At 33.9% G+C, this 23,826-nt stretch overlaps 3 protein-coding genes across 3 annotated transcripts; 1 reads left to right on the top strand and 2 right to left on the bottom strand.

Moving 5' to 3' along the window:
• Nucleotides 1–357: 357 nt before the first annotated feature.
• On the bottom strand, nucleotides 358–1,293 carry LOC105715998 (olfactory receptor 6C76-like). Its single transcript, XM_012450539.2, has one exon. It carries the CDS (start codon nucleotides 1,291–1,293, stop codon nucleotides 358–360), a length of 936 nt encoding a protein of 311 aa, XP_012305962.2.
• An 8,892-nt stretch (nucleotides 1,294–10,185) lies between these two features.
• On the top strand, nucleotides 10,186–11,103 carry LOC105715997 (olfactory receptor 6C74-like). Its single transcript, XM_012450538.2, has one exon. The coding sequence runs from the start codon at nucleotides 10,186–10,188 to the stop codon at nucleotides 11,101–11,103; it is 918 nt and encodes a 305-aa protein (XP_012305961.2).
• A 10,738-nt stretch (nucleotides 11,104–21,841) lies between these two features.
• Nucleotides 21,842–22,780, bottom strand: LOC105716027 (olfactory receptor 6C75). Its single transcript, XM_012450561.2, has one exon. It carries the CDS (start codon nucleotides 22,778–22,780, stop codon nucleotides 21,842–21,844), a length of 939 nt encoding a protein of 312 aa, XP_012305984.2.
• Nucleotides 22,781–23,826: the final 1,046 nt, after the last annotated feature.

Here is a 23,826-nt window from a genome sequence, read left to right as displayed (position 1 = left end):
CTTTGTGCTAATGTGTTGGGATAAATAATTTTTCAGAATTGCTTGATGATAACTTTTTTTTTTTGGTGATCAAAGGGAAAGTCTATCAATGAGTGTTTAAAACTAAATTCTGGGATTGTTGCTAAACGTCGTTCCCATTTATGTGACATTAAATCACTCATGTTCAGAAAATGTTCAGAGCATGTAAATATAAAGGGGTTATCAAGCCAAGTGAGGTCAACATGGGATAGAAGAACAAATTCTGAAGGAAAAATAAGTTGAATATATTAATAGTATCGGATGGAGATAGAGAAAAATGTTAGTATTATATTACAGATAAGTTTCCATTTAAAGTTCAGGCTATAAATTTATTAGTGACTAAAATTTACTTGAAAAACATTTTTTGATCAAGTTCTGAAAAGACTGTTTTACCTGCTGGTTCCTTAGCGAGTAAATAAAAGGATTTAAGACGGGAGCAACAGAGGTATTGAGCACTGCTATACCTTTGGTCAAAGCCACTCCTTCTTTGGCTGAAGTTTTGACATACATGAAAATGCAACTTCCATAAGAAATGGAGACAACAATCATGTGTGAAGAACAAGTGGAAAAGGCCTTTTTCCTTTGTTCAGCAGAAGGAATTTTCAGAATTGTCTTAAGGATGAAAACATAGGAAAGAATCACTAATGTTAAAGTTACCATGAGAGTGCATATTGCCAGGAAAAATCCCATGAACTCTAGAAATGCTGTGTCTGTGCAGGAGATCAGTAGCATAGGAGAGGAATCACAGGTGAAGTGGTCAATGATGTTGGAGTCACAGAAATCCAGTTGAAGCCCCATAATCACAGGTGGAAAGATAATGAGAAATCCAGCTAGCCAAGAGCTAATTACAAGCTGGATGCAGACTCTGCTGTTCATGATTGTTGTGTAATGCAGTGGCTTACAGATAGCAACATAACGATCATAGGACATAGCAGTTAAAAGGAAAAATTCTGTTGAACCGAGGAGTATAAAGAAAAACACCTGGGCCATGCAGGAATTATAAGAAATGGTCATATCCCCTGTTACAATGCTGACCAGAAACCTAGGAATACAAACTGTTGTGAATGAGATTTCTAGAAAAGAGAAATTCCTAAGGAAGAAGTACATGGGCGTTTTGAGGTGTGTATCTATCAGAGTGAGAGTAATAATTGTCAGGTTTCCAGTTATACTCAGTATATATGTAAAAAATAGAAATATAAAAGTCAGAACATTTAGCTTTGGGTCATCTGTTAATCCCAGAAGAATGAACTGGTTCACAGATGTATGATTTTTCATTTCTTATTGTTGACTGCTAACAAGTCTATAAAGGAAAACAAGAGACAGTGATTTAGTGAATTCAGGGTTGCATTTTATCACATCTGCTGGGTTAGGAAACGTATAAGGTCTATAATAAACAACAAAAAAAATCAGCCAATCAAGTTATACTGAATTACGAAGATATATATTAACCATGGCCAAAAAAATGTATGTCTCATATTTGCCTTGTGGGTTTTTAGCCATTTAATATTGAATGTGTTACTTGATAGGTTTAATAAATACATCTGTATAAGAAAAATATACTTAACAAATGCGTTTTACTTTCCCTCAAAAATTTGATCTGTTGGGAGTGGTGGCTCCTGCCTGTAATCCCAGCACTATGGGAGGCAGGGAGTTCGAAACCAGTCTGGCCAACATGGTGAAACCTTGTCTCTACTAAAAATATAAAAATTACCTGGGTGTGATGGCAGGCACCTGTAATCCCAGCTACTTAGGAGGCTGAGGTGGGAGACTTGCTTGAACCCTGGAGGCAGAGTTTGCAGTGAGCCAAGATCACCTCACTGCACTCCAGCCTAGGTGACTGAGCAAGACTATCTAAAAAAAAAAGAGAAAGAAATTTGATCATATATACATGAAGACTAGGTAAAAAACATTAAAATATAAAATATCATTTCACTGTTACTCAGATACTATACCAATGACAACATGTTCTGATTATCTGAAAATAAAACATTTTGAAGTATTTTTGCAAGTTATTTTCCATAATATTTCATGATATTTAATTTCAGTCTTACCTACATAGAGAATTAATAATTTATAAGTAAATCAGGACCATCAGGCTAATATTTCTCTAATCCTAAAATACAAATAGAATATTTCAAAGTCCTGAAAGCTTTTCAAAGATTTTCCTTTCTGAATTAAATAATATCATTCTATAGAAGATATTCTAACAGTCAAAGTGAAGCCATCCAAGTTATAAATTAATTAGAAAAATTGAAAAAATGAGAGAAACAATTGAAAATATACTTACAAATATATAATTCCATGTGGTAGCAGTTTAACTGCTAAAACCCAAATGCTATGTGGCTTTACTTTAACTGGGCATCAGTGTTTGACACTTTACTTTGGGAATATTTCATAAACTTCCCAACCTGTTTCTGCTTTGATTTTCTTACATAATAACCTGCTTATATAATGAGTAGATGGAATTTGGAAAGATGAACCTGGTTATATACAGTGGGATGGAACATAATGTAGGAACGAGTCCAGCTGAAAATTTTGCTTTCTCTTCCAGAAGTAGGGGAGGTCCCGACAGGTGATGTTGTCCCAGTTGGTGTTAAGAGCTGCTACAACCAGACTGCAGTAAACTATCCAAAAGGTCCTGCAGCTGGAGATTCAGGAAAGAGGTGACAATATGGTGAAAAATCTGGATGTCTCAATCAGTGGTAAAAGTCTGAAAGTCTGAAACTGACTGAGTAACAGTGTGTCTGGTACTCGTTTGTTGTTAGTAGTAAAGATAGAGGCCATGGAAGTGGGGAGGGCAGTAGCAAAATGGGGGGTTTGCATCTGGTTACAGCGGAGGGATTCAGACCAAACTGGATGCAGACTCTGCTGACACTCCAGGAAAGATCAAACTTTCCTGGAGTGTCAATCAATGAGACTCTCAAAAATGAAAAGATAAAGGAAGGAAGGAAAAAAGGAAGGAAGGAAGGAAGGAAGGAAGGAAGGAAGGAAGGAAATGTGGATCCTTGTTAGGATCAGGACAATACTTACAGGGAAATGGGTAAACAGAGATGATGAAGTTGTATATTTTACTTTTTAGTTAAGTGAAGTTCTTAGTTTGTAAGAAGGAGAGGGTTCAGATCACAAGTAAGAGTAAAAAGGTACCACCTGTGAAAAAGATGAGCTGTATAGCATATGAATGAAAACGGTTGGGACAGAACATCCTTGAAACGTAAAAGGACTCTCCAACGGCTAGGCATTTAGTATCTCTTTTTTCTCCCCAATTTCCATGAAAATAGCAATGTCTCGACCCTGGATACTAGGAAGACTTTCTACTATGATGTTTTACTTGATTGTCAGTAGCTCTTGTAAAAAAAAAAAGATCGGTTGATAATATTTTTTTTCCTTTCCTCACCTTCCCACAGGAAAACATGTTTTTTATTTAAAATATTTTTTCCAGCACAGGCTGTTTTTAGCTGCTTTTTTCTTTCTCCTTCAAAATATTCACAGGAGATTCTTGCAGTAAACCAGAATTAAGATGTCTCTGGAGAGAGATGGTAGTAACAAACGTGCCCTGAGGTTATGTTGAATAATTTTAATTAGGCATCCTTTGGAAATTACTATTTTTAAACATTAAATGTCAGAGAAACGAAAACAGCAGTGAGGAAATAACAGTATTAGAATTATTTTGGATTTTATATTGTCAATACTGTTTTATTTTAACCTGAAATAAATGTCTGCCAAGGTAATAAACTTCAATTACATGTAAGCATGTAAAGAAGCAGAAAATAGAACTAGAAAATGGCCCCAAGATATAAAATGTGTTATTCAAGTGTTTTATTTGTTAATAAAAAATGTATTGAGTATTTTAGGCAAAATATAACTTATATATAGGCACATCATTAAGATACAATAAAAATAGAAAGTATAATGTAAACATAAAACTCATGAAATTATCTAAAGACCTCCCTAAGTATTGTTTCTTTCACATTAAAAAACAAGGAAAGCAAAGTTTATATTAGACAATATGGACCTAGTACATTGTTTTCAAATACTGAATTCACTCTCATTTTTAATCTTGTTTTTAGTATGTTTGTTATGGATACTGGCTTCAATCCTTAGGAAGGCTTTTCATCCTTAGGGTTTTTATCCTTAGGATTATGTTTGTATTTACCTGGACTTGCTATAGCAGCTGAATCTATTAGAATGAGGGAAAAATATTGGAGGCTTAGGCTGATTGTCTTATTCTAAGAGAATTTGCAAAGAAGGACAATATTTTCTAACCAAAAATTAATACATTTCTTTTAAAAATATTTCCTACATGTTATATTCAGCATGTTTCCATTTCAGTGTTTCAGATACTTTTTTTTGTTTGTTTGCTTTCACTACCAAGCTTAGGAATATGTCTTTTTTTCCAAGGTGTAGCAGGTGACTTTAAAATAGTCTCCATAATAACCAACTCTTGGTGTTCATGACCTTGTATAATGTCTTCTCCACAAGTGTTGGCAGGGCCTGTGACTTGCTTCTAACCAATGCAATATGGCAAAGATAATGCATTGACACTCATGATTATGCTAATTACACAAGACTCTTGCTCGCTCATTTGCTATAGTGTATCTCTCCATTGTGGACTTTGAAGAAAACAGCTTCCATGAATTCTACAGCCACAAAAAAATGTGATTCTGCCAACAATCTGAGTAATCTTGAATATATCACCCAGAAATAAACTTGCTCACCTACAACTGTCCGATCTTCAAAAAAATCAACAAAGATAAGCAATGTAGATGGGACTCTGTGTTCAAAAAATGGTGCTGGGATAGTTGGCTAGTCATGAAGAAAGAATAGACTCTAGGAGTCAGTATTTGGGGGAGCCAGGGAGGAGAGCATGGGCTGAAGAACCACCTGTTGGGTACTATGCTTATCTCATTATGACGGGATTATTGGTACCCCAAGCATCAGCGTCACACAACTTATCCCTGTAACAAACCAGCACATGTATCCCTTATTCTATAAATTAAGTTGAAATATTTAAGGCTGGGCAGGGTGCCTTTCACCTATAATTGCAGCACTTTGGGAGGCCAAGGTAGGCAGGTCACCTGAGGTCAGGAGTTCGAGACCAGCCTGGCCAACATGGCGAAACCCTGTCTCTACTAAAAACGCAAAATTTATCTGGGCATGGTGGTGCATGCCTGCAATCCCAGCTACTCAGGTTCCTGAGGCAAGAGAATTGCTTGAACCCAGAAGGTGGTGGGTGCAGTGAGTCAAGATTGCACCACTGCATTCTAGCCTGGGCAGCAGAGTGAGACTACACAGCCATAAAAAAAGATAAGTTCATGTCCTTTGCAGGGACATGGATGAAACTGGAAACCATAATTCTCAGCAAACTGACACAAGAACAGAAAACCAAACAGCACATGTTCACCCATAAGTGGGTGTTGAACAATGAGAACACATGGACACAGGGAGGGGAACATCACACACTGGGGCTCTGGGGGTGAGGTGAGGGGCTAGGGGAGGAATAGCAGGGGGTGGGGGGATTGGGAAGGGGTAGCATTAGGAGAAATAGCTAATGTAGGTGACGGGGTGATGGATACAGCAAACCACCATGGCATGTGTATATAGCTATGTAACAAACCTGCACGATCTGCATATGTACCCCAGAACTTAAAGTATAATAAATAAATAAATGGAAAGAAAAACACATTTAAAAAATATAATAGCTATAGATAACCATAACTGTGTGTGTATGTATATGTGTATAAAAGTCATGCACTGCATAACAATGTTTGTCAATGATGGACTGTATATATGATTATGGTCTCAATCATTATAAATGGAGCTGAAATTTTCCTGCCACCCAGAGGTGTCGCCATCATCACTGCTGAACCACATTCATTGTATGTGGTATAACATTACTGTAATGTGTACCACAATGCATTACTCATGTGTTTATGGTGATGCTTATATAAGCAAATCTATCGCACTACCAGTTGGATAAAAGTATAGCACATACAATTATGCACAGTCCATAATACTTGATAATGATAATAAAAACTTATGTTACTGGTGTATGTAAAAAGAAATTCAATGGCTTAAAACAAAATTATTTCTCATTCCCAACACATATCAAGTAAAGGCTGGATGAAGACTCTGCTTTACATCTTGCTCCATTCAGGACTCAAATTAATCTAATTTAAACATAATCAGCAATTGTTAGGAGAAAAATAGGGTAGAAAATAAATGCAGAGGCTGTTATATACTGCCATTACTCATAATGATTTTGCCTATATTCATTTTCAGTGGGCACGAAGGAAGATGCCACTGAGTGTGGTCTTTACTTGGGGTTCACTGAGCTTCTTGAATCTTTGGATTGATAATTTTTAGCACTTTAGGAAATTCTTTTTAGTTGTTGTTTTGAATATTGCTTCTGCCCTATATTCTTTCTACTTTTCTTCTGGGATGCCAAATTACATGTATACTAGAACTTTTGATCACAGTTCCACATGTATCTTATTCTCCATGTTCTTATTTTCTTTCTTTATTTTGGATATTTATTATTCATGCCTATCTTCAAATGTATACTTTCAGCTATTAAAATGATTTACCGCATTTTTCAATTTAGATATGTTGTTTAATTCTATTGTTTATTGATCCCTCTCTATATATTTTAAATCTATTGCAATATCAATATTTTAATTATTTTATCAATTTTTTATTCCCTCGAGCATATAAATAATAACAATTTTGTGATCATTGTGTCCTAACTCCCATATCTGGATCATCTGTGGTTTTATTTCTATTGCTTTTATTGGTCTTGCCAACCTACATTTTTGCTTGCTTATTTGTTTTGCTGAGCACTAGACCTTATTTTAAAAATTCTTTTATGCTTCTGATAGGTTATTTTTCAATGTTGTGCAGAGAGAAATGAGGCAAACAACTTAATCTGAACGGGAATTAAGCTAGATTTTGAACTGAAGCTGGATTGTATAGATAGATTCAATGACCTTTGGCTTAATTCAGTACCTACTGTGTGGTTTTTTCAAGATTCCAGTGAATACCTTGGGGTGGGAGGTGGGATATATGTCTTCCTACAACTAAGAGTCTAGGCATTTTAGAAATGCAGAGATTATCTCTTCAAACTTCTGTTTTATTCATCTTCAAAATTTGGCAAACATCTTGGGATGAAGCCTGCTGTATCCGCCTAAGTATTTGGCTTCCAAATCTACACAGCTTTAAAATTGAACAAGTGTTTTTAATGATACAATTGACCATTTGTTCAAAATCCATCAATTTTTCCATTTTCACTCTAACTCTGCTGTACTATCAGTAATTTTCTTGATGTCTCTGACCCAAAAAAGTTGCCCTCTATCGGGGTCAAACCAAAATTCTCATTTCTGACCAAAAGTCAGACATAACAAAAAATCCCAGTGTAAAAAGAATAAATAAAATACCTGTATATATATTGATGTTACCTCTGAAGGTTTTCTTTTTCTTTCTGGAACTTTAATCTCTCTAGTAATCACTGTTTCTCAATAATCTGTTTCTTTAAAAGTAAGATGTCTCCCTGCTTCACATCTGGCTTTCTTCTAAACTGACTACCTTGCTTTCTGCAAAAAACTTCAGTAGTATCACCAGAAATTAAAGCAACAATCTTTCATGTATTTCTTCATCAATTACACAACTATACATGATTTAATACATTCATAGTCTCTAAAAATTATTTTATTTCATATCACTCAGAATAGATTTGCTTCCCTTACAGAACTCTAACAAGTATTCCATCTTCCTCTTCTATTTTCGAAGTTTGTGTGAAGAGAACATATTTAATACATAAAAAGTGAAGCATTTTGCTTGTTAATTAAATATTTATATTTTAGGTATTTTCTAAACTATAACTAATCCTCTGAAAGGAAAATATCTTATCATTCCTATATATCTAAATCAGTTACTGATATTACTGTCTATAGAAAATGTCTCTAAAATTCTTGGTTACCAATTTTATTTGTTCTTTCATCAATTTTTAATATGGTTTTCTTAATAAAGAACAAACATAAAAGATTTGCTTTTCTTTTGTTCTTATAGTTTTACATTATATTTAATGTAAGAATAAGTCATCTCCTTGGTTTAGAGGACATGTAGGCAAAAATCTACACGTTTTCTTCTAAAGGGGTTTTATTAATGATTTTTCTATTATTTGCTACTTTCTAATTATGCCATTGTTTTCCTAATTGTTATATTAGTATATAATACATATTTCATGCTATGAAGTTGTATGGAGAGGATAAGAAGTAAGTATGTTTGACTCAAAAAAACATATGAGTCAATTTGTGAAGATTCAATTAATTAGAAGTTACAGACAATGTTGTCATTAGGTAGATTGATTCTTCCTTTGGAGTGAAGAATGAAAGAGCTCCAGTTTTATTCTTTCTTTGGATCAGTCTTAGCTCAGATACTTTGAAAAGTCTAAAGTACTTTATACAAACTTTTAATCTCATTACAGGAATTAGATTTTGTTTTAACATCAACATTTCCGATTTTTCTACAGATGCCATAGCAAGACTTTTAATTAACTTTGTTATTTTGTTTTTCTTTTTAGAGTTAATGAAGAAAATAGTTAATTAGTATCTTCTCCAAAAGAATCCCCAGAGCTCTTTATCAGTTCTGAGTAAACATACTCATTACTAAAGAACAAGGGTAAATCTATGGCACGCTCGCTCTTTTTATTCCAGAGACAATGAGAAACTCTAAGTAGTGACCAGAATTCTTAAAAGGCAAACTAAAAAAAAATATTATTTTGATTCTAATAAATAAATAAATCAACCAGGTTTTCAGATTTTAAGTTAGACTGAATCCAGACATTACTCATTTTATTTATGGGAAAAGTCAGAAAAATGTGTTTGAAATGTCACATGTAAGCTGATTGGAGAGAGAAAGAGAGAGAGAGAGAAAGAAAGAAAGAAAAAAGAAAAGAAAGAAAGGAAGGAAGGAAGGAGAGAGGGAGATAGAGAAAGATCCACAAATGTTTGTTATTAAATCTCCCTGGCTTTTAATATGAACAGGTTTCTCTGTTGAGAGTATGGAAATAGAGAAAAAATATGGGTTAGAAATAAATGCATATTTTTTGAAAAATCATTTAATATTACATTTTTGTTAATGATACAAAAGAAAAATTGCACAATGCTTCAGCCAATAAAACTCTTGTGAAATTCATGGAAAGTAAGTTTTTTCATAATTTTGTCATTTTGTGTAATTGCTACATAAGTTATTCTGAATGTGTGTCCATAAGATTAAACCCATTAATTTCTGAATTAGAAAAAAAAATTTATGTAACTCTTGATTAAAGATTCAATATATATATTTGAAAGCGTCTCTAAGTTTGTCTGTTAGAATAGCATCATGAACAATGATTTATAGTCATTTTTACTGAAAATTTGATTAGGATGTATATATTCCTTCATACTTAGTAAAGGATTGAGTACTTTAACAGTACTGAATATAAAATATTTCTTACATTGATAAAGCTACTTATGAAGTTGAAGCTTACCGAACAATTGAGTAAATAAATTCCAAATTCCATGTAAAATTTCAGCTTCATATTTACATACTAATTTTGAGATTTGCATAATTTTGAGATTCATAAATGTTCTTTCCATTGAAAAAGTTCTCATTGGCTGTATCAAACAACCCAAAGACTAACCAGAAATATATCATCAGAAAAGAACAATTTTAAAAAGGTTAATTATAAGATTTCAGTTCTAATTAGCCTTTTAAGATGTAGAAGTGTGCAGAAAAGCTCTATCTAGCTGAAAAAATCCTGAGATTACGTTAACAATAGGGGGATTAACCAATCTGATCTGAAAGATGTTTTCTTGTGGATTCAGTGAAATTGCAGGAGTTACATTTTGGTATTTTAGACAAAACTTTAAACCAGAGAAATGTGCAGATACTTATAATAGGAAATAATAAAACCATTCTTTCTCAAAGTAAAAAAGATCTGAAAAAGATTCTGGGGTTCTGACTGATAGGCGAAATTGTTGTAATCATAGAAGAAAAAGAAGTGTATTCTTCTCAATTGAGTTACTTGGTTCTTCATATCACTTTTAAATCTCTACTCAGTGAAGCCTTTTTTTTTTAAACATATATTATTTATTTTTTCCAGATCTGACGGAATTCAGAAGGAATTTAATCATGAGAAACCATACAGTGGTGACAACCTTCATTCTTCTGGGACTAACAGATGATTTACACTGGCAAATTGTAATTTTCCTTTTTCTATTTTTAACATATTTATTGAGTGTCACTGGAAATATGATCATTATCCTGGTCACCTTGCTGGATTCTCACCTCAAAACACCCATGTATTTCTTCCTTCGAAATTTTTCTTTTTTAGAAATCTTGTTGACATCTGTCTGCATCCCTAGATTCCTAGTCAGCATAGTGATTATGGATAAAACTATTTCCTATGATGCTTGTGTGACACAATTATTTTTTGTCATTTTTTTGGGTGTATCAGAGTTTTTTCTGCTGGCTGCCATGTCCTATGACCGCTATGTGGCCATCTGCAAACCCCTGCATTATGCAACCATTATGACCAACAGAGTCTGCAACCAGATGGCTGTTGCCTCTTGGTGGGCTGGTTTGTTAACAATCTTTCCTGGACTTACCATGGGCCTGAGGTTGGAATTCTGTGATGCTAATATTATTGACCACTTTATCTGTGACTATTCTCCTGTTCTGACTCTCTCCTGCACAGACACACGGGCAATTGAATTGTTAAGCTTTATTTTAGCCACTGTCACTCTCCTGATTACATTGGCCCTGGTAATGTACTCCTACGGAAATATCATAAAAACAATTTTGAGGAAGAAGGCTTTTTCTACCTGTTCCTCCCATGTGATTGTTGTTTCCATCTCTTATGGTAGCTGCATTTTCATGTATATTAAACCTTCTGCAAAAGAAAGGGTAGCTTTAAACAAGGGAGTAGCAGTATTCATCACTTCAACTGCACCTGTTTTAAATCCTTTTATATACACCTTAAGAAATAAGCAAGTGAAACAAGCCCTGAAGAATATAGTAAAAAAGTATATCTTTACTACCTTGAAATAAAAGTTTGGGGTGTTATATTACCACTCAAACTTATTGAAAATTTTAGCATGAATCAGCTAGGTTTTGGACATTCACCTTTATGTTTATATTATGGTAGTAACTGAAGTCACTTATAAATAGCCATTTCATCTATTCTTGAATTTTTATTATTTCAATAGTGTTTTCTGTATCCATGATATTCTCTTATGTATTGTTGAAATTACTTCATTCTTTTAACTTAATTATCTGACTTTGCTCATCCTAAAAATATTTCACTATGAATTCATTTTGGAAATCTGAAAGCCCTCTGTTTTTCTTGCATAAATATTCCCAGTATATAGATTACTTGTGAACTCTTTTAATATTGATTTATTTGATTTTATAAATCTCTAAGAAAGATTTATTTTTTAAAACTGAATAATGTTAATATTTTATTAAAGTATGGGATATTTCCTGAAACATAATAGTGAATATAAAGAAAAGTATTTATTGGGCCAGGTGCAGTGGCACACGCCTGTAATCCCAGCACTTTGGCAGGCCGAGGCGGGTGGATTACCTGAGGTCAGGAGTTTGAGACCAGCCTAACATGGTGAAACTCCATCTCTACTAAATACAAAAAATGATTAGCCAAGCCTGGTGGTGCATGCCTGTAATCCCAGCTACTTGGGAGGCTGAGGCAGGAGACTTGCTTGGATCCAGGAGGCGGAGGTTGCAATGAGCTGAGATTGAGCCATTGCGCTCTAGCCTGGGCAACAAGAGCTTTTCCATCTCAGGCTTAATAATATAATCAAAATGCCCATCAATGATAGACTGTGGCACATATACACCATGGAATACTATGCAGCCCTAATAAAGGATGATGAGTTCATATCCTTTGCAGGAACATGGGTGAAGCTGGAAACCATCATTCTCAGCAAACTGACACAAGAACAGAAAACCAAACACCACATGTTCTCACTCATCAGTGGGAGTTGAACAATGAGAACACATGGACACAGGGAGGGGAACATCACACACCAGGGCTTATCGGGGGTGGGGGACTAGAAGCAGGCTAGCATTAGGAGAAATACTTAATCTAAATGATGGGTTGATGGGTGCAGCAAATCACCATGGCATGTGTATACTTATGTAACAAACCTGCACATTATGCACATGTATCACAAAACTCAAAGAATACTAAAAAAGAAAAATAAAGTATATTATGTAGATGCAAAAAAAAAATCTCCAAATCTCTATGCTAGTGTAAATGAAAGGAGCCTCTTTCTTTTAGAAAAGAGGGGTTGTGTTCAAAGCTAATTTAGAGCCTAGGTAGACTATCTCAGTGTCACACAGCAAGTAAATGTTAGATCTTAAATTTGTATCTAAATTTTAAAATTCAAATCCTATGCAAGTAACTATCAGGGAATATTGACTTTTTATCAATCGGCATTAATCTGAAAAAAACTTGAGAATAAACAGCTATTTAAAAATATTTAAAAAGCCATCCTAGGAGGCAGAGAAGATTGGCTCTGTATAACTCTAGGAACACAACTAAACCTTATGCCTGAGATTTAAAAAATGTATTTTTAACTCATACAGAACTGTTTTATATCTTGTAGCATGTTATATTTTCTCTCACTAGTGTGCCTTTACACATGCCCTTTTCTTGCTCTCCAGTTGCTTCCTTTGTAGTCCAAATGTTCTGCTCTGAATAACTGTTAATGTTCTTCTAGTCTTAAGATCCCACACTCTTAAGAGATACTTTTATCCAGTGTATGTGAGTTTCGTGTTTGGAAACAATAATAAAAAAGGCATATATATATATAAATAATTAAACAATCTGACTAAACCATGGCATTCTACTGTTTCAAATTCAAATTCAATTTCTCATACAGTAACTTCATTATTCTCTCTTTATCTGGATTAATTTGTCTTTATGGCTTATATTAATAAAAATTATCTATCAATTATTGGCTGCACATGTAGAATATAAGCTCAGTTAAAGTAGGGGCTCTAATTTGTTCAACACACAATTTTCAAGGCCTACCACACTATCTGGTACAAAGTGATGTTAAATTATATTTGTTAAATAAATAAATGCCAACTCTAGAATGTATCTTTATTTTTAAATAATTGTTTTTTTAATGTTAAATTTTTAATTTTTGTGGGTTCATAGTAGATGTATAATATTTATGGGAGGAAATATGTTAATGAAGGCATACAATGTGTAATAATCATATCAGGGTAAATTGGGGTGTCCATAACCTCAGGCATTTCTTCTTTGTATTATGAACAATCTGACTGTACTTTTTTAGTTATTTTAAAATATACAATTAAATTATTACTGACTATAGTCACCCTGTTGTGCTATCAAATACTAAATCCTATTTATTCTTTCTATTTTTTGTACTCATTAACCATTCCCACTTCCCACCAATCCTCCAAATAATTGTTTAACATTACACTTTAATACATTTGTTAGAATTTTTTTGGATCATTTCATGTTTTCTGTTAATGTAAACAATAAGACAGATTCTCTATTCAAAAAGATTGCAGTTTCTATTTTAATGGAAGTTACTAATATTTCTTTTTAATTATTTTTTATAACTCATCTAATAATACTTATCTTTAACTTTATGTTCAGTTATTATACATAGCTTATCATAGATGATCAGTTGATCATTTTTCTATGTATATTTATGTCTATCATCTATCTATTATCTATTCTAACATCTGTCTTTCTATCTGTATTTGTAATTATATTTTGCTTTTATAATTCATTTTTCCAGGTAGTTATCTGTGTTTTCTCTACTTTGTATCACTTATTTTTTCTATTGAAGTAAAACTTAAATTCTACATTTTGGTCTTTTGTTATTTGTTTTCCACATCCACTAAATTACTTTTGATCATTTGAAAATATTCTAAATTTTAATGTTTTTGGTCTAATCACAGCTTTGATTTGCTGCAACATCAGATTTATGAATTTTTATAGATTTGACTTATCTTTTCATTATAAATTTATCAGTTTATATCTCTATACAGCTTTCTTATTTTATCTTTCTTTTAAGCCTTTTGTTATATCCTTGATTTCTTGTCTTTTTGCTACTATCATCATAATTTGATTGCTTTTTTGCATGACTTTATATTTTACTTTAATATAAGAACTACATAATTTTTTTTTCTTCTTGAGACACAGTCTCACTTTGTCCTCCATGCTGGAGCACAGTGGTGTGGTGTGGCTCAATTCTGGCTCACTGCAACCTCTGCCTCCTGGGTTCAAGCGATTCTCCTGCCTCAGCCTCCTGAGTAGCTAGATTACAGGTGTGTGCCACCCAGCCTGGCTAAGTTTTTGTGTTTTTAGTAGAGATGGGCTTTCATCATGTTGACCAAGCTGGTCTCCAACTCCTGACCTCAGGTGATCTCGCCCTCCTAAAGTGCTGGGATTACAAGTGTGAGCCCTCGCACCCAGCCTAACAATGACATAATTTTAAAAATAGCATTGAAATTACCAAGTAATCTTTCCAAATTTGGGAAATTTCAGAAATATCTTTCTTATTGTATGAGTGTGTGTATAAGCTTTGTGTTTAAAATTTGTTTTACTGATAAATTTGATGTTTTTATGAGGGAAGATTGTTGTCAGAAATAGAGTGAAATAGGACAGGCATGGTGGCTCACGCCTGTAATCCCAGCACTTTGGGAGGCCGAGGTGGGTGACTCACTTGAGGTCAGGAGTTTGAGACCAGCTTGGCCAACATGGTGAAATAATGTCTCTACTAAAAATATAAAAATTAGCCAGGCATGGTGGCACATGCCTGTAATCCCAGCTACTCAGGAGGCTGAGGCAGGAGAATCACTTGCTAGGAGATGGAGGTTGCAGTGAGCCAAGATCATGCCACTGTACTCCAGCCTGGAGGACAGAGTGAGTCTTGGTCTCAACAACAACAACAACAACAAAACAGAAATAGAATGAAAATGAAATAATAAAACATGATACACTTAGAAATGACAAGCTGCACATAACAGAATTTGACTTTAATCAGAAACAAGGTAGGCTTTACATTTTGGATTGGCCTACCAAAAATCAGTCTTTCCTGTCTTCCCACTTTTCCTTCCTTCCTTCCTTCCTTCCTTCCTTCCTTCCTTCCTTCCTTCCTCTCTCTCCCTCCCTCCTTCCTTCCTTCTTTCCTTCCCTTCCTCCCTCCCTTCCTTCCTTGCTTCCATCTTTCTTTCTTATTTTTTGAGTGTGTTGAATGACAATTATTTTCCATATATTTTCTTTCTTCTTGTTTTTCATAGATTTTATGTTGCATTTTTATTTTATATTTTAAACTTTGTTTTTGTTACAGTGAAATCTCTAAAAGTATATACTTGTAAGGCAGATTATTGTATACAAATCCCATTACCATTATTTTGTGCATGTGATATATTCCAGTATCCTTTCTGCTTATTTATTCGACCTTCTGAAATAGAAGAATAAATTAAAACCCCAGAATTATCAACAGGGTGCATGCCAAATATTTTATCAAAAAATCTTTGTGTATGTGTGTTTTATATCTATGAATATCCAATAAATCACCACCACTGCTTACCACACAACATGGATTTCTTTTATACTTTGAGATATACATAATAATGTACTCATACATCACTTTATTTCTAGTATCAGAACCTATTAAGGGAGAAAAAATAGCTTTTAACTAAAAAACAAAACAGAACAAAATAAAACACTTATTTTGTGTTTTATCTCTGAATCTGGGGACAAAGGATAAAGTTTTGTAGTATCTTTCTTTTTTTTTAAAAAAATTATACTTTAAGTTTTAAGATACAGGTGCAGAACGTGCAGGTTTGTTACATAGGTATACACACACCATGGTGGTTTGCTGCACCCATCAACCCATCATTTAGATTAGGTGTTTCTCCTAATGCTATCCTGCTTCTAGTCCCCCACCCCCTGATAAGCCCTGGTGTGTGATGTTCCCCTCCCTGTGTCCATGCGTCCTCACTGTTCAACTCCCACTGATGAGTGAGAACATGTGGTGTTTGGTTTTCTGTTCTTGTGTCAATTTGCTGAGAATGATGGTTTCTAGCTTCATCCATGTTCCTGCAAAGGACATGAGCTCATCATCCTTTTTTAGGGCTGCAAAATAATTCCCTGGTGTATATGTGCCACATTTTGTTTATCCAGTCTATCATTGATGAGCATTTGAATTGCTTCTAAGTCTTTGCTATTGTAAATAGTATTGCAATAAACATACGTGTGCATGCATATTTATAGTAGAATAATTATAATCCTTTGGGTGTATACCTAGGAATGGGATTGCTGGGTCAAATGTTATTTCTGGTTCTAGATCTTTGAGGAATTGCCACACTGTCTTCCATAGTGGCTGAACTAATTTACATTCTCACCAACAGTGTAAAAGTTTTCTTATTTCTCCACATCCTCTCCAGCATCTGTCATTTCCTGACTTTTTAATGATTGCCATTCTAACTGGCATGAGATGGTATCTCATTGTGATTTGGATTTGCATTTCTCTAATGACCAGTGACGATGAGTTTTTTTTCATATGTTTGTTGGCTACATAAATGTCTTCTTTTGAGAAGTGTCTGTTCATATCTTTTGCTCACTTTTTGATGAGTTTGTTTTTTTCTTATAAATTTGTTTAAGTTCCTTGTAGATTCTGGATATTAGCCCTTTGTCAGATGGATAGAAAAAAAATAATATATTTAGCTTTAATTAAAATTTAAAATGTATGCTCTATAGAAATCACTGTTCAGGAAATGAAAGACAAGCCATACCCTGGAAGAAAATTTGTATAATCATATATCTCATAAAGGATTTTTATCCAAAATGTACAAAAAACTCTCAAACTTAACAATGAAAAACAAAAATCTCAATCAAAAACAAGAAAAAGGTCTGAACAAACACCTCATCAAAAATATGCACAGTTGACCAATGGCCTTGGATATGGCAACGACATTTTAGACACATCAGTAAGGCACAACTCATGAAAGAAATAATTGATTAGCTGGACTTCATTGAAATTAAAAAACATCTGCTCTGTGAAAATTACTGTCAAGATAGTAAGATAAGCAATAGACTAAAAGTAATTGGTTTTTAAAGACATATCTGATAAAGGACTATCATCTAAAATATGCAGAAAAGCTCTTTAAATTCAACAAGAAAATGAGCACCCAATTTAAAAATAGGCAAAAGATCTGAACAGACAACTCACTAAAGGTAATATACTAATATACTGATGATAAGTCAACATATAAAAAGCTGTTCAACATATTGTCATTAGATAATTGCAAATTAAGACAACATTCATTAACACTTCACACATTTTAGAATGGGCGATGTACAAAAAAACAACAATAACAATTGTTAGTGAGAATGAGGAGAAACAAGATCTCTCATATTCTCATTTATTAATAACAAATGCAAAATGGAAAATGGTACAATCATTTTGGAAGATAGTTTGGCAATCAAAAGATCTAATTATAGTTTTATCATATAATCCCATAATTACAGTCTCAAGCATTTACTAGAGTGATTTGAAAACTTATATCCATACAAAAACTACATGCAATTGTTTATACAAGATTTATTTATAATCACCCAAAACTGGAAGTATCCAAGTTGCTCCTCAATAAGTGAATGGATAAACAAATGGTGGTACATTCATACAATAACTTATTATTCAGTGAGAAAAAGAAATGAGCTATCAAGCCTCAAAAACACATAGATGAATCTTAACTGCATATTGCTAAGTAAAAGAAACCTATCTGAAAAGGCAACATACTAAATGAATTCAGTTATATGATATTCTTGAAAAGGCAAAACTATGGAAATGTATAAAAATTAGTGATTTGCCAGGAATTGGTGTGGAAAAAATGATGCTTACATAGATGAAGCAAAGGGATGTTAAGGCAATCAAACTATTCTGTGTAATACTGTAATGGTGAATATTGGCACTATGGATTTGCCAAAACTCATGAAACATTACAGTATAAAGAGTAAATTTTAACTTATTGTGAATGTTTAAAAAATAATTTAAGAGGTCAGAGGATCACAAAATAAAATGTAAAATATGACCAAAACACCAAACTGTATTTTAAATATATGAAATAATCTCATTGAAGGGTATGGGTTGAAAGTTGCTAGCCTAAGTAACTTTGAAATTACTGGAGTCTGTAAGACTTAAGACAAAAACAAACCAAAACAAAACAAAAAACCAAGTAACTGTATAAGCATTGTTAATAAAATAGTTTCCCATAGTGGTACAGGTTAACAGTTCTGATAGTGTAATGATTCTGATAGTGCTATATGTGCATATATGCAGCATGCACATGAATTGAGCAATTAAATAAATGGATGATGGATTGTTGAACCAGGATTCTCACTGCTGGAATGGGAAGTTACAGAAAAGCAAGAGAAGTAGTCTAAATTGATCCATATCATGATGAAAATATTAATATGAACTTTTAGTTTAATATAGATTCATAAAGTTACATGTAAAAATATTTACATATCTGTATCTACACAAATATTAACAGGCACATATGCATATCTTGGGTCTGCCCCACTGCTTCTAGGCCCTCTAGCAATGAGCGTATCCAGAACCCAGATCTTAGTATTATTCTTCAACAAAAGAATCCAGGCATAACTGGAGAAATGCCTAATTACAGGACTGTGGTAAGGAATATTCAAGATAATACAGTAGCCTCTGGCGCTAAGTCATATTGACAGTATGGATCTTTGATATGGTTGAATGAAAATGGTGCTTTACCTCTCTTATTCCCCAAAACATGTAACACTAATCTAATCTGATAAAAATATTATGTAATCCCTATTAAAGTATATTATACAAAATATACTTCATATTTTGTGCAATATACCTAATCAGAGTCCTAATCACATGAGATTGAAGACTTCTGTTCTAAGAGAAGGAACTCAGGAGTGGAAAACCAAACATTGTATGTTCTCACTGATATGTGGGAGCTAAACTATGAAGATGCAAAGGCGTAAAAATAATACAATGGACTTTGGGGTCTTGGGGGAAGATTTGGAAGGGGCAAGTGATAAAAGACTGCAAATATGGTGCAGTGTATACTGCTCGAGTGATGGGTGCACCAAAATCTCACAAATCACCACTAAAGAACTTACTCAGGTAGCCAAATGCCACCTGTACTCCAATAATCTATCGAAAAATACAAAATAAATAAATAGAAAAATGCGAGGAGAAAGCTTCATGACACTGGTCTTTGGGTATAACCCCAACAGCACAGGCAACAAAAGCAAATATAGACAAATGGGATTATATAAAACTAAAAAGCTTCTGCAGAGCAAAATAAACAATCGACAAAATAAAGAAATAACCTATAGAATGGAAGAAAATATTTGCAAGCTGTATATTTGATACAGGGTTCATAGGCAAAAAATAAAAGGAACTCAAACAACTCAACAGCAAGAAAGCAACCTCATGAAAACATTTAAAAAATGACCTGAATAGACATTTCTGAAGAGACATGCAAGTGGAATCTAAAAAGGTACTCAACATCACTAATTATCAGGGAAATGCAACTTAAAGCCACAATAAGTTGTCACCTTCCACCTATTAAAATAACTACTATAAAAAAGGCAAAAGATAAGTTTTGTCAAGGATTTTGAGAAAAGAAAACTCTTGCATATTGTTGGTGATAATATAAATTAGCACAACCATTATGAAAAACAGTGTGGAGGCTCCTCAAAAAATTAAAACTGGAACTACCATATGATCCAATAATCTCACTACTGGGTGGCTCACTCCTGTAATCCCAGCACTTTGGGAGGCTGAGGCAGGTGGATCACCTGAGGTCAGGAGTTTGAGACCAGCCTGACTGACATGGCAAAACACCGTCTCTACTAAAACTACAAAATTAGCCGGGTGTGGGGGCGCATGCTTGTAATCCAAGCTACTTGTGAGGCTGAGGCAGGAGAACCCGGGAGGTGGACATTTCAGTAAGACAAGATCAAGCCATTTGCCTCCCAAAGTGCTGGGATTTCAGGCATAAGCCACCACCACTCCAAGCCAAGATTGCATTTTGATTTGATTTTCAGCTTGAATGTTATTGGTGTATAGAAATACTGCTGATTTTTCTATGCTGATTTTATATCCTGAAATTTTACTCAAGTCATTTATCAGGTCTAGGAGTTTTCTGGAGGAATTTTTAAAGTTTTCTAGGTTCAGGATTATATTTTCAGTAAACAGAGATAATTGGACTTCCTCTTTTTCTTTTTGGATGTCTTTCATTTCTCTCTCTTGCTTCGTTGCTCTGGCTAGGGATTCCAGTACTATGTTGAATAGGAGTGCTGAGAGGGGACATCCTTGTCTTGTTCCAGTTTTTACAGGAATGCATACAACTTTTGCTAGTTTAGTATGATATTAGCTGTGGGTTTGTCATAAACGGCTGTTATTATTTTGAGCTATGTTCCTTCACTGCCTAGCTTGTTAACTATTTTTGTCAGGAAGGGATGTTGGATTTATTGACTTTTTTCTGTGTCTATTGAGATGATAATAGGGTTTTTGTTTTTAATTCTGTTTATGTGGTGAATCACATTTATTGATTTGTGTATGTTGAACCATCCTTGCATCTAGGTATAAAGCCCACTTGATGGTCGTGAATTATCTTTTTGATGTGCTGCTGGATTCAACAACCAATTTTCTTAATGATACATGGGAGTTGAGGGACTCATTAACTGTAGCAACTGGGATTAAACACATTTTTTACAGTTCTCAAATACCTCTAAAAGTCATTTTCTTGGATATAGGTGAGAGGAGTAAAACCTTCTGTGAAAGAGACATACAACTTTCACAAAGATAAAGACAATATTATAGGTTTTCTTATAAAGGATAACCAAGACATTAACAATTCACATGTCATCATTTGCCAAATAACTTAGGAAAAGGCGGTATCACACTATTGTAGACTCTTGGTTTGTCATTTTCTTCATCCAACAGTAGAAAGGCAATTTTGCGTTAGTTTAAGGAATCTGAACATAAATATGAATTGCCTTATCGACCATGGTCTTTCTTTTAAAATATTGGCAAAAACAGAAAAGTTCTCTGTTAAATAATTTATTTTAAGGAAATATTGCTGAAGGAAAATATAAATAATATCAATTGTTTGATTGCACTTTGCTCTTTTTTTCTGAGAAAGCTAAGACAAAAAGTAATACAGCGTTAATTCAAACAGCAGAGATAGTATCTCTGACTGCACATTTATCTTACACTTCTATTTAATGTTTACACATATTTTAACTACATTTTATTGACAAATACAAGGAGACATTTTAATAATGCTTTTAGTTTTATAACATGTTTTTCCTGGTGACACTGAAGAAATAATTTTAGACATATTAATTAGAATATATCATTTATATATTTCATATAAAATTCATTTCGTAGTTGAATGTGGTTTTTAGAAAGCATCTTAATTTATAACTATCTGTATGTTACAAATGAATTTATAATCTATTTGGCCTTTATATAATAAACAATAGTGATTATTAATTTACCTAAAATTCAGTTACATAGGTGAGAGATCAAACACTTTCTATACAGTTTAAAAGAGTTAAATCTTGGTTTTTAGGCTAATTAGATAAAGAAGTGTTGATGATATGTAACTATATCTAAATAAAGGAATGAAATAAGGTGTTGAGAAAGAGTTTATGTAGAGAAGGATAGAGAATTTTTCATTCAGCTTTGCCTTCCAGGGTACATTTTTTATATAATCACATTCATTTATTTAAAGAAAAGATCATCTTCTGGATCATGCTTTTGAAGGCTTGCTTCACTTGCTGATTTCTTAGTGTGTATATGAAGGGATTCAAGAGAGGAGCCACTGAGGTATTGAGCACAGCTACTCCTTTGCTTAAAGTCACCCTTTCTCTGGCAGAAGTCTTAATATACATGAAGATGCAGCTACCGTAAGAGATGGAGACAACTATCATATGGGAGGAGCAAGTGGAAAAGGCTTTTTTCCTGTGACTCACAGAAGGAATTCTCAGAATTGTCCGGATGATGTTTGTGTAGGAGAGAATAACTAATGTCAAGGTGACCATCAATGTTATCACAGCTAAAAAAAATGCCATGAGTTCTAGAAAGTGAGTGTTTGTGCAAGAAAGCTGCAGAATTGGAGAAGAGTCACAAATAAAATGATCAATTATATTGGACGCACAGAAATTCAACTGCAGGAGAAGCATTACTGGTGGAAAGATGATCAGAAACCCTGCAAACCAGGAGCTAAAGACAAGAAGGATACAAACCCTGGTGCTCATGATGGTTGTGTAATGAAGAGGTTTGCAAATGGCCACGCAGCGGTCATAGGACATGGCAGCCAGAAGGTAAAATTCTGTCACCCCCAAGAAGATGAAAAAAAATAGCTGAGCCACACACCCATTATAAGAAATGGTTCTGTCTCCTGTCACAATGGTGACAAGGAATCTAGGAATGCAAACAGATGTGAATGAAATTTCCAGGAATGAGAAGTTCCGAAGGAAGAAATACATGGGAGTCTGTAGATGGAGATCTGTAAGGGTGAGGGTAATAATGATCAGGTTCCCAGTCACACTTAACATGTAGGTAACAAGAAGAAATATGAAAAGTACAAGCTGCCACTCTGGGTCACTTGTCAATCCAAGAAGAATAAAGTCTGTTACTGCTGTTGAATTTCTCATATTTTTTTTTTTTTTAGAAAAGTATTCTGTATTTTAGCTGTAAAATAGGTGAAGAAACCAGAAATCTATGACATCAGTAAAGAAAATGAGTAATTTTTTTCTGTCTGGATCTTTCCATTTGCCATAATGCCTTTCAGGTTCATCCATGATGTCACAAATGGCAGTATGGCAGTATCTTCTTCTTTTATATGGCTGGATAACATTCCATTGTATCTAGCTATCCACCTATGCATCTATCTATTTAATACATATGTGTACATTTTAATATTTTCAAAGGGTTTAAATGATTAGTTATTTATGATGAATAAATCTAGAGAGCTAATGTATAGCACAAAGGCTACAGTTAATAATGTATAAAAAAAAAACTATGGGATGTGATAAAATAATTTTGTTTGGATGTAGTAATCCTTTCTCTCTCTCTATGTATATAAAATATATATTTATACATATAAATATTATGTTATATACCTTAAATATATGCAATGAAACTAACTGTAGGCTGGGCGCAGTGGCTCATGCTTGTAATCCCAGCACTTTGGGAGGCTGAGGCAGGTGGATCACCTGAGGTCAGGAGTTCGAGATCAGTCTGGCCAACATGGTGAAACCCTGTCTTTACTAAAAATACAAAAAATCAGTGGAGCATAGTAGTGGGTGCTTGTAATCCCAGCTCTCAGGAGGCTGAGGCAGGAGAATTGCTTGAACGCAGGAGGCGGAGATTGCAGTGAGCTGAGATTGCATCATCGCATTCCAGCCTGGGCAACAAGAGTGAAACTCCATCTAAAAAAAAAAAAAGCCAAAAAACAAAAAACAAAACCTAACTGTAAAAAAAAAAAGAGCTTTAAAAAACCTAATTGTTGCTTTTGCTTATAGAGAAAAACAGTTTTGTAGTACATAGATACCAAACACATTTTTAAAACTCTGTTATTTGTTACCTCATTAATTATTTCTGTATTTCCTTTATTATATGTTTATACACTTCAGAATAAATCTCTCTCTTCTAAATGTTTCATCACATTCCCTGAAAACAAGAAAAAAGAAATTAAAAC

This window comes from Aotus nancymaae, unplaced genomic scaffold (assembly GCF_030222135.1).
Source record: "Aotus nancymaae isolate 86718 unplaced genomic scaffold, 86718_ANA_hifiasm-v0.15.2.pri h1tg000016l, whole genome shotgun sequence".
NCBI lineage: Eukaryota > Metazoa > Chordata > Mammalia > Primates > Aotidae > Aotus > Aotus nancymaae.
This window is presented reverse-complemented; position numbering and strand designations above follow the sequence as displayed.

Coding starts and splice junctions, on each gene's coding strand:
- LOC105715998 (XM_012450539.2), bottom strand. CDS start 1,293: ATGAAAAATCATACATCTGTGAACCAGTTCATTCTTCTGGGATTAACA.
- LOC105715997 (XM_012450538.2), top strand. CDS start 10,186: ATGAGAAACCATACAGTGGTGACAACCTTCATTCTTCTGGGACTAACA.
- LOC105716027 (XM_012450561.2), bottom strand. CDS start 22,780: ATGAGAAATTCAACAGCAGTAACAGACTTTATTCTTCTTGGATTGACA.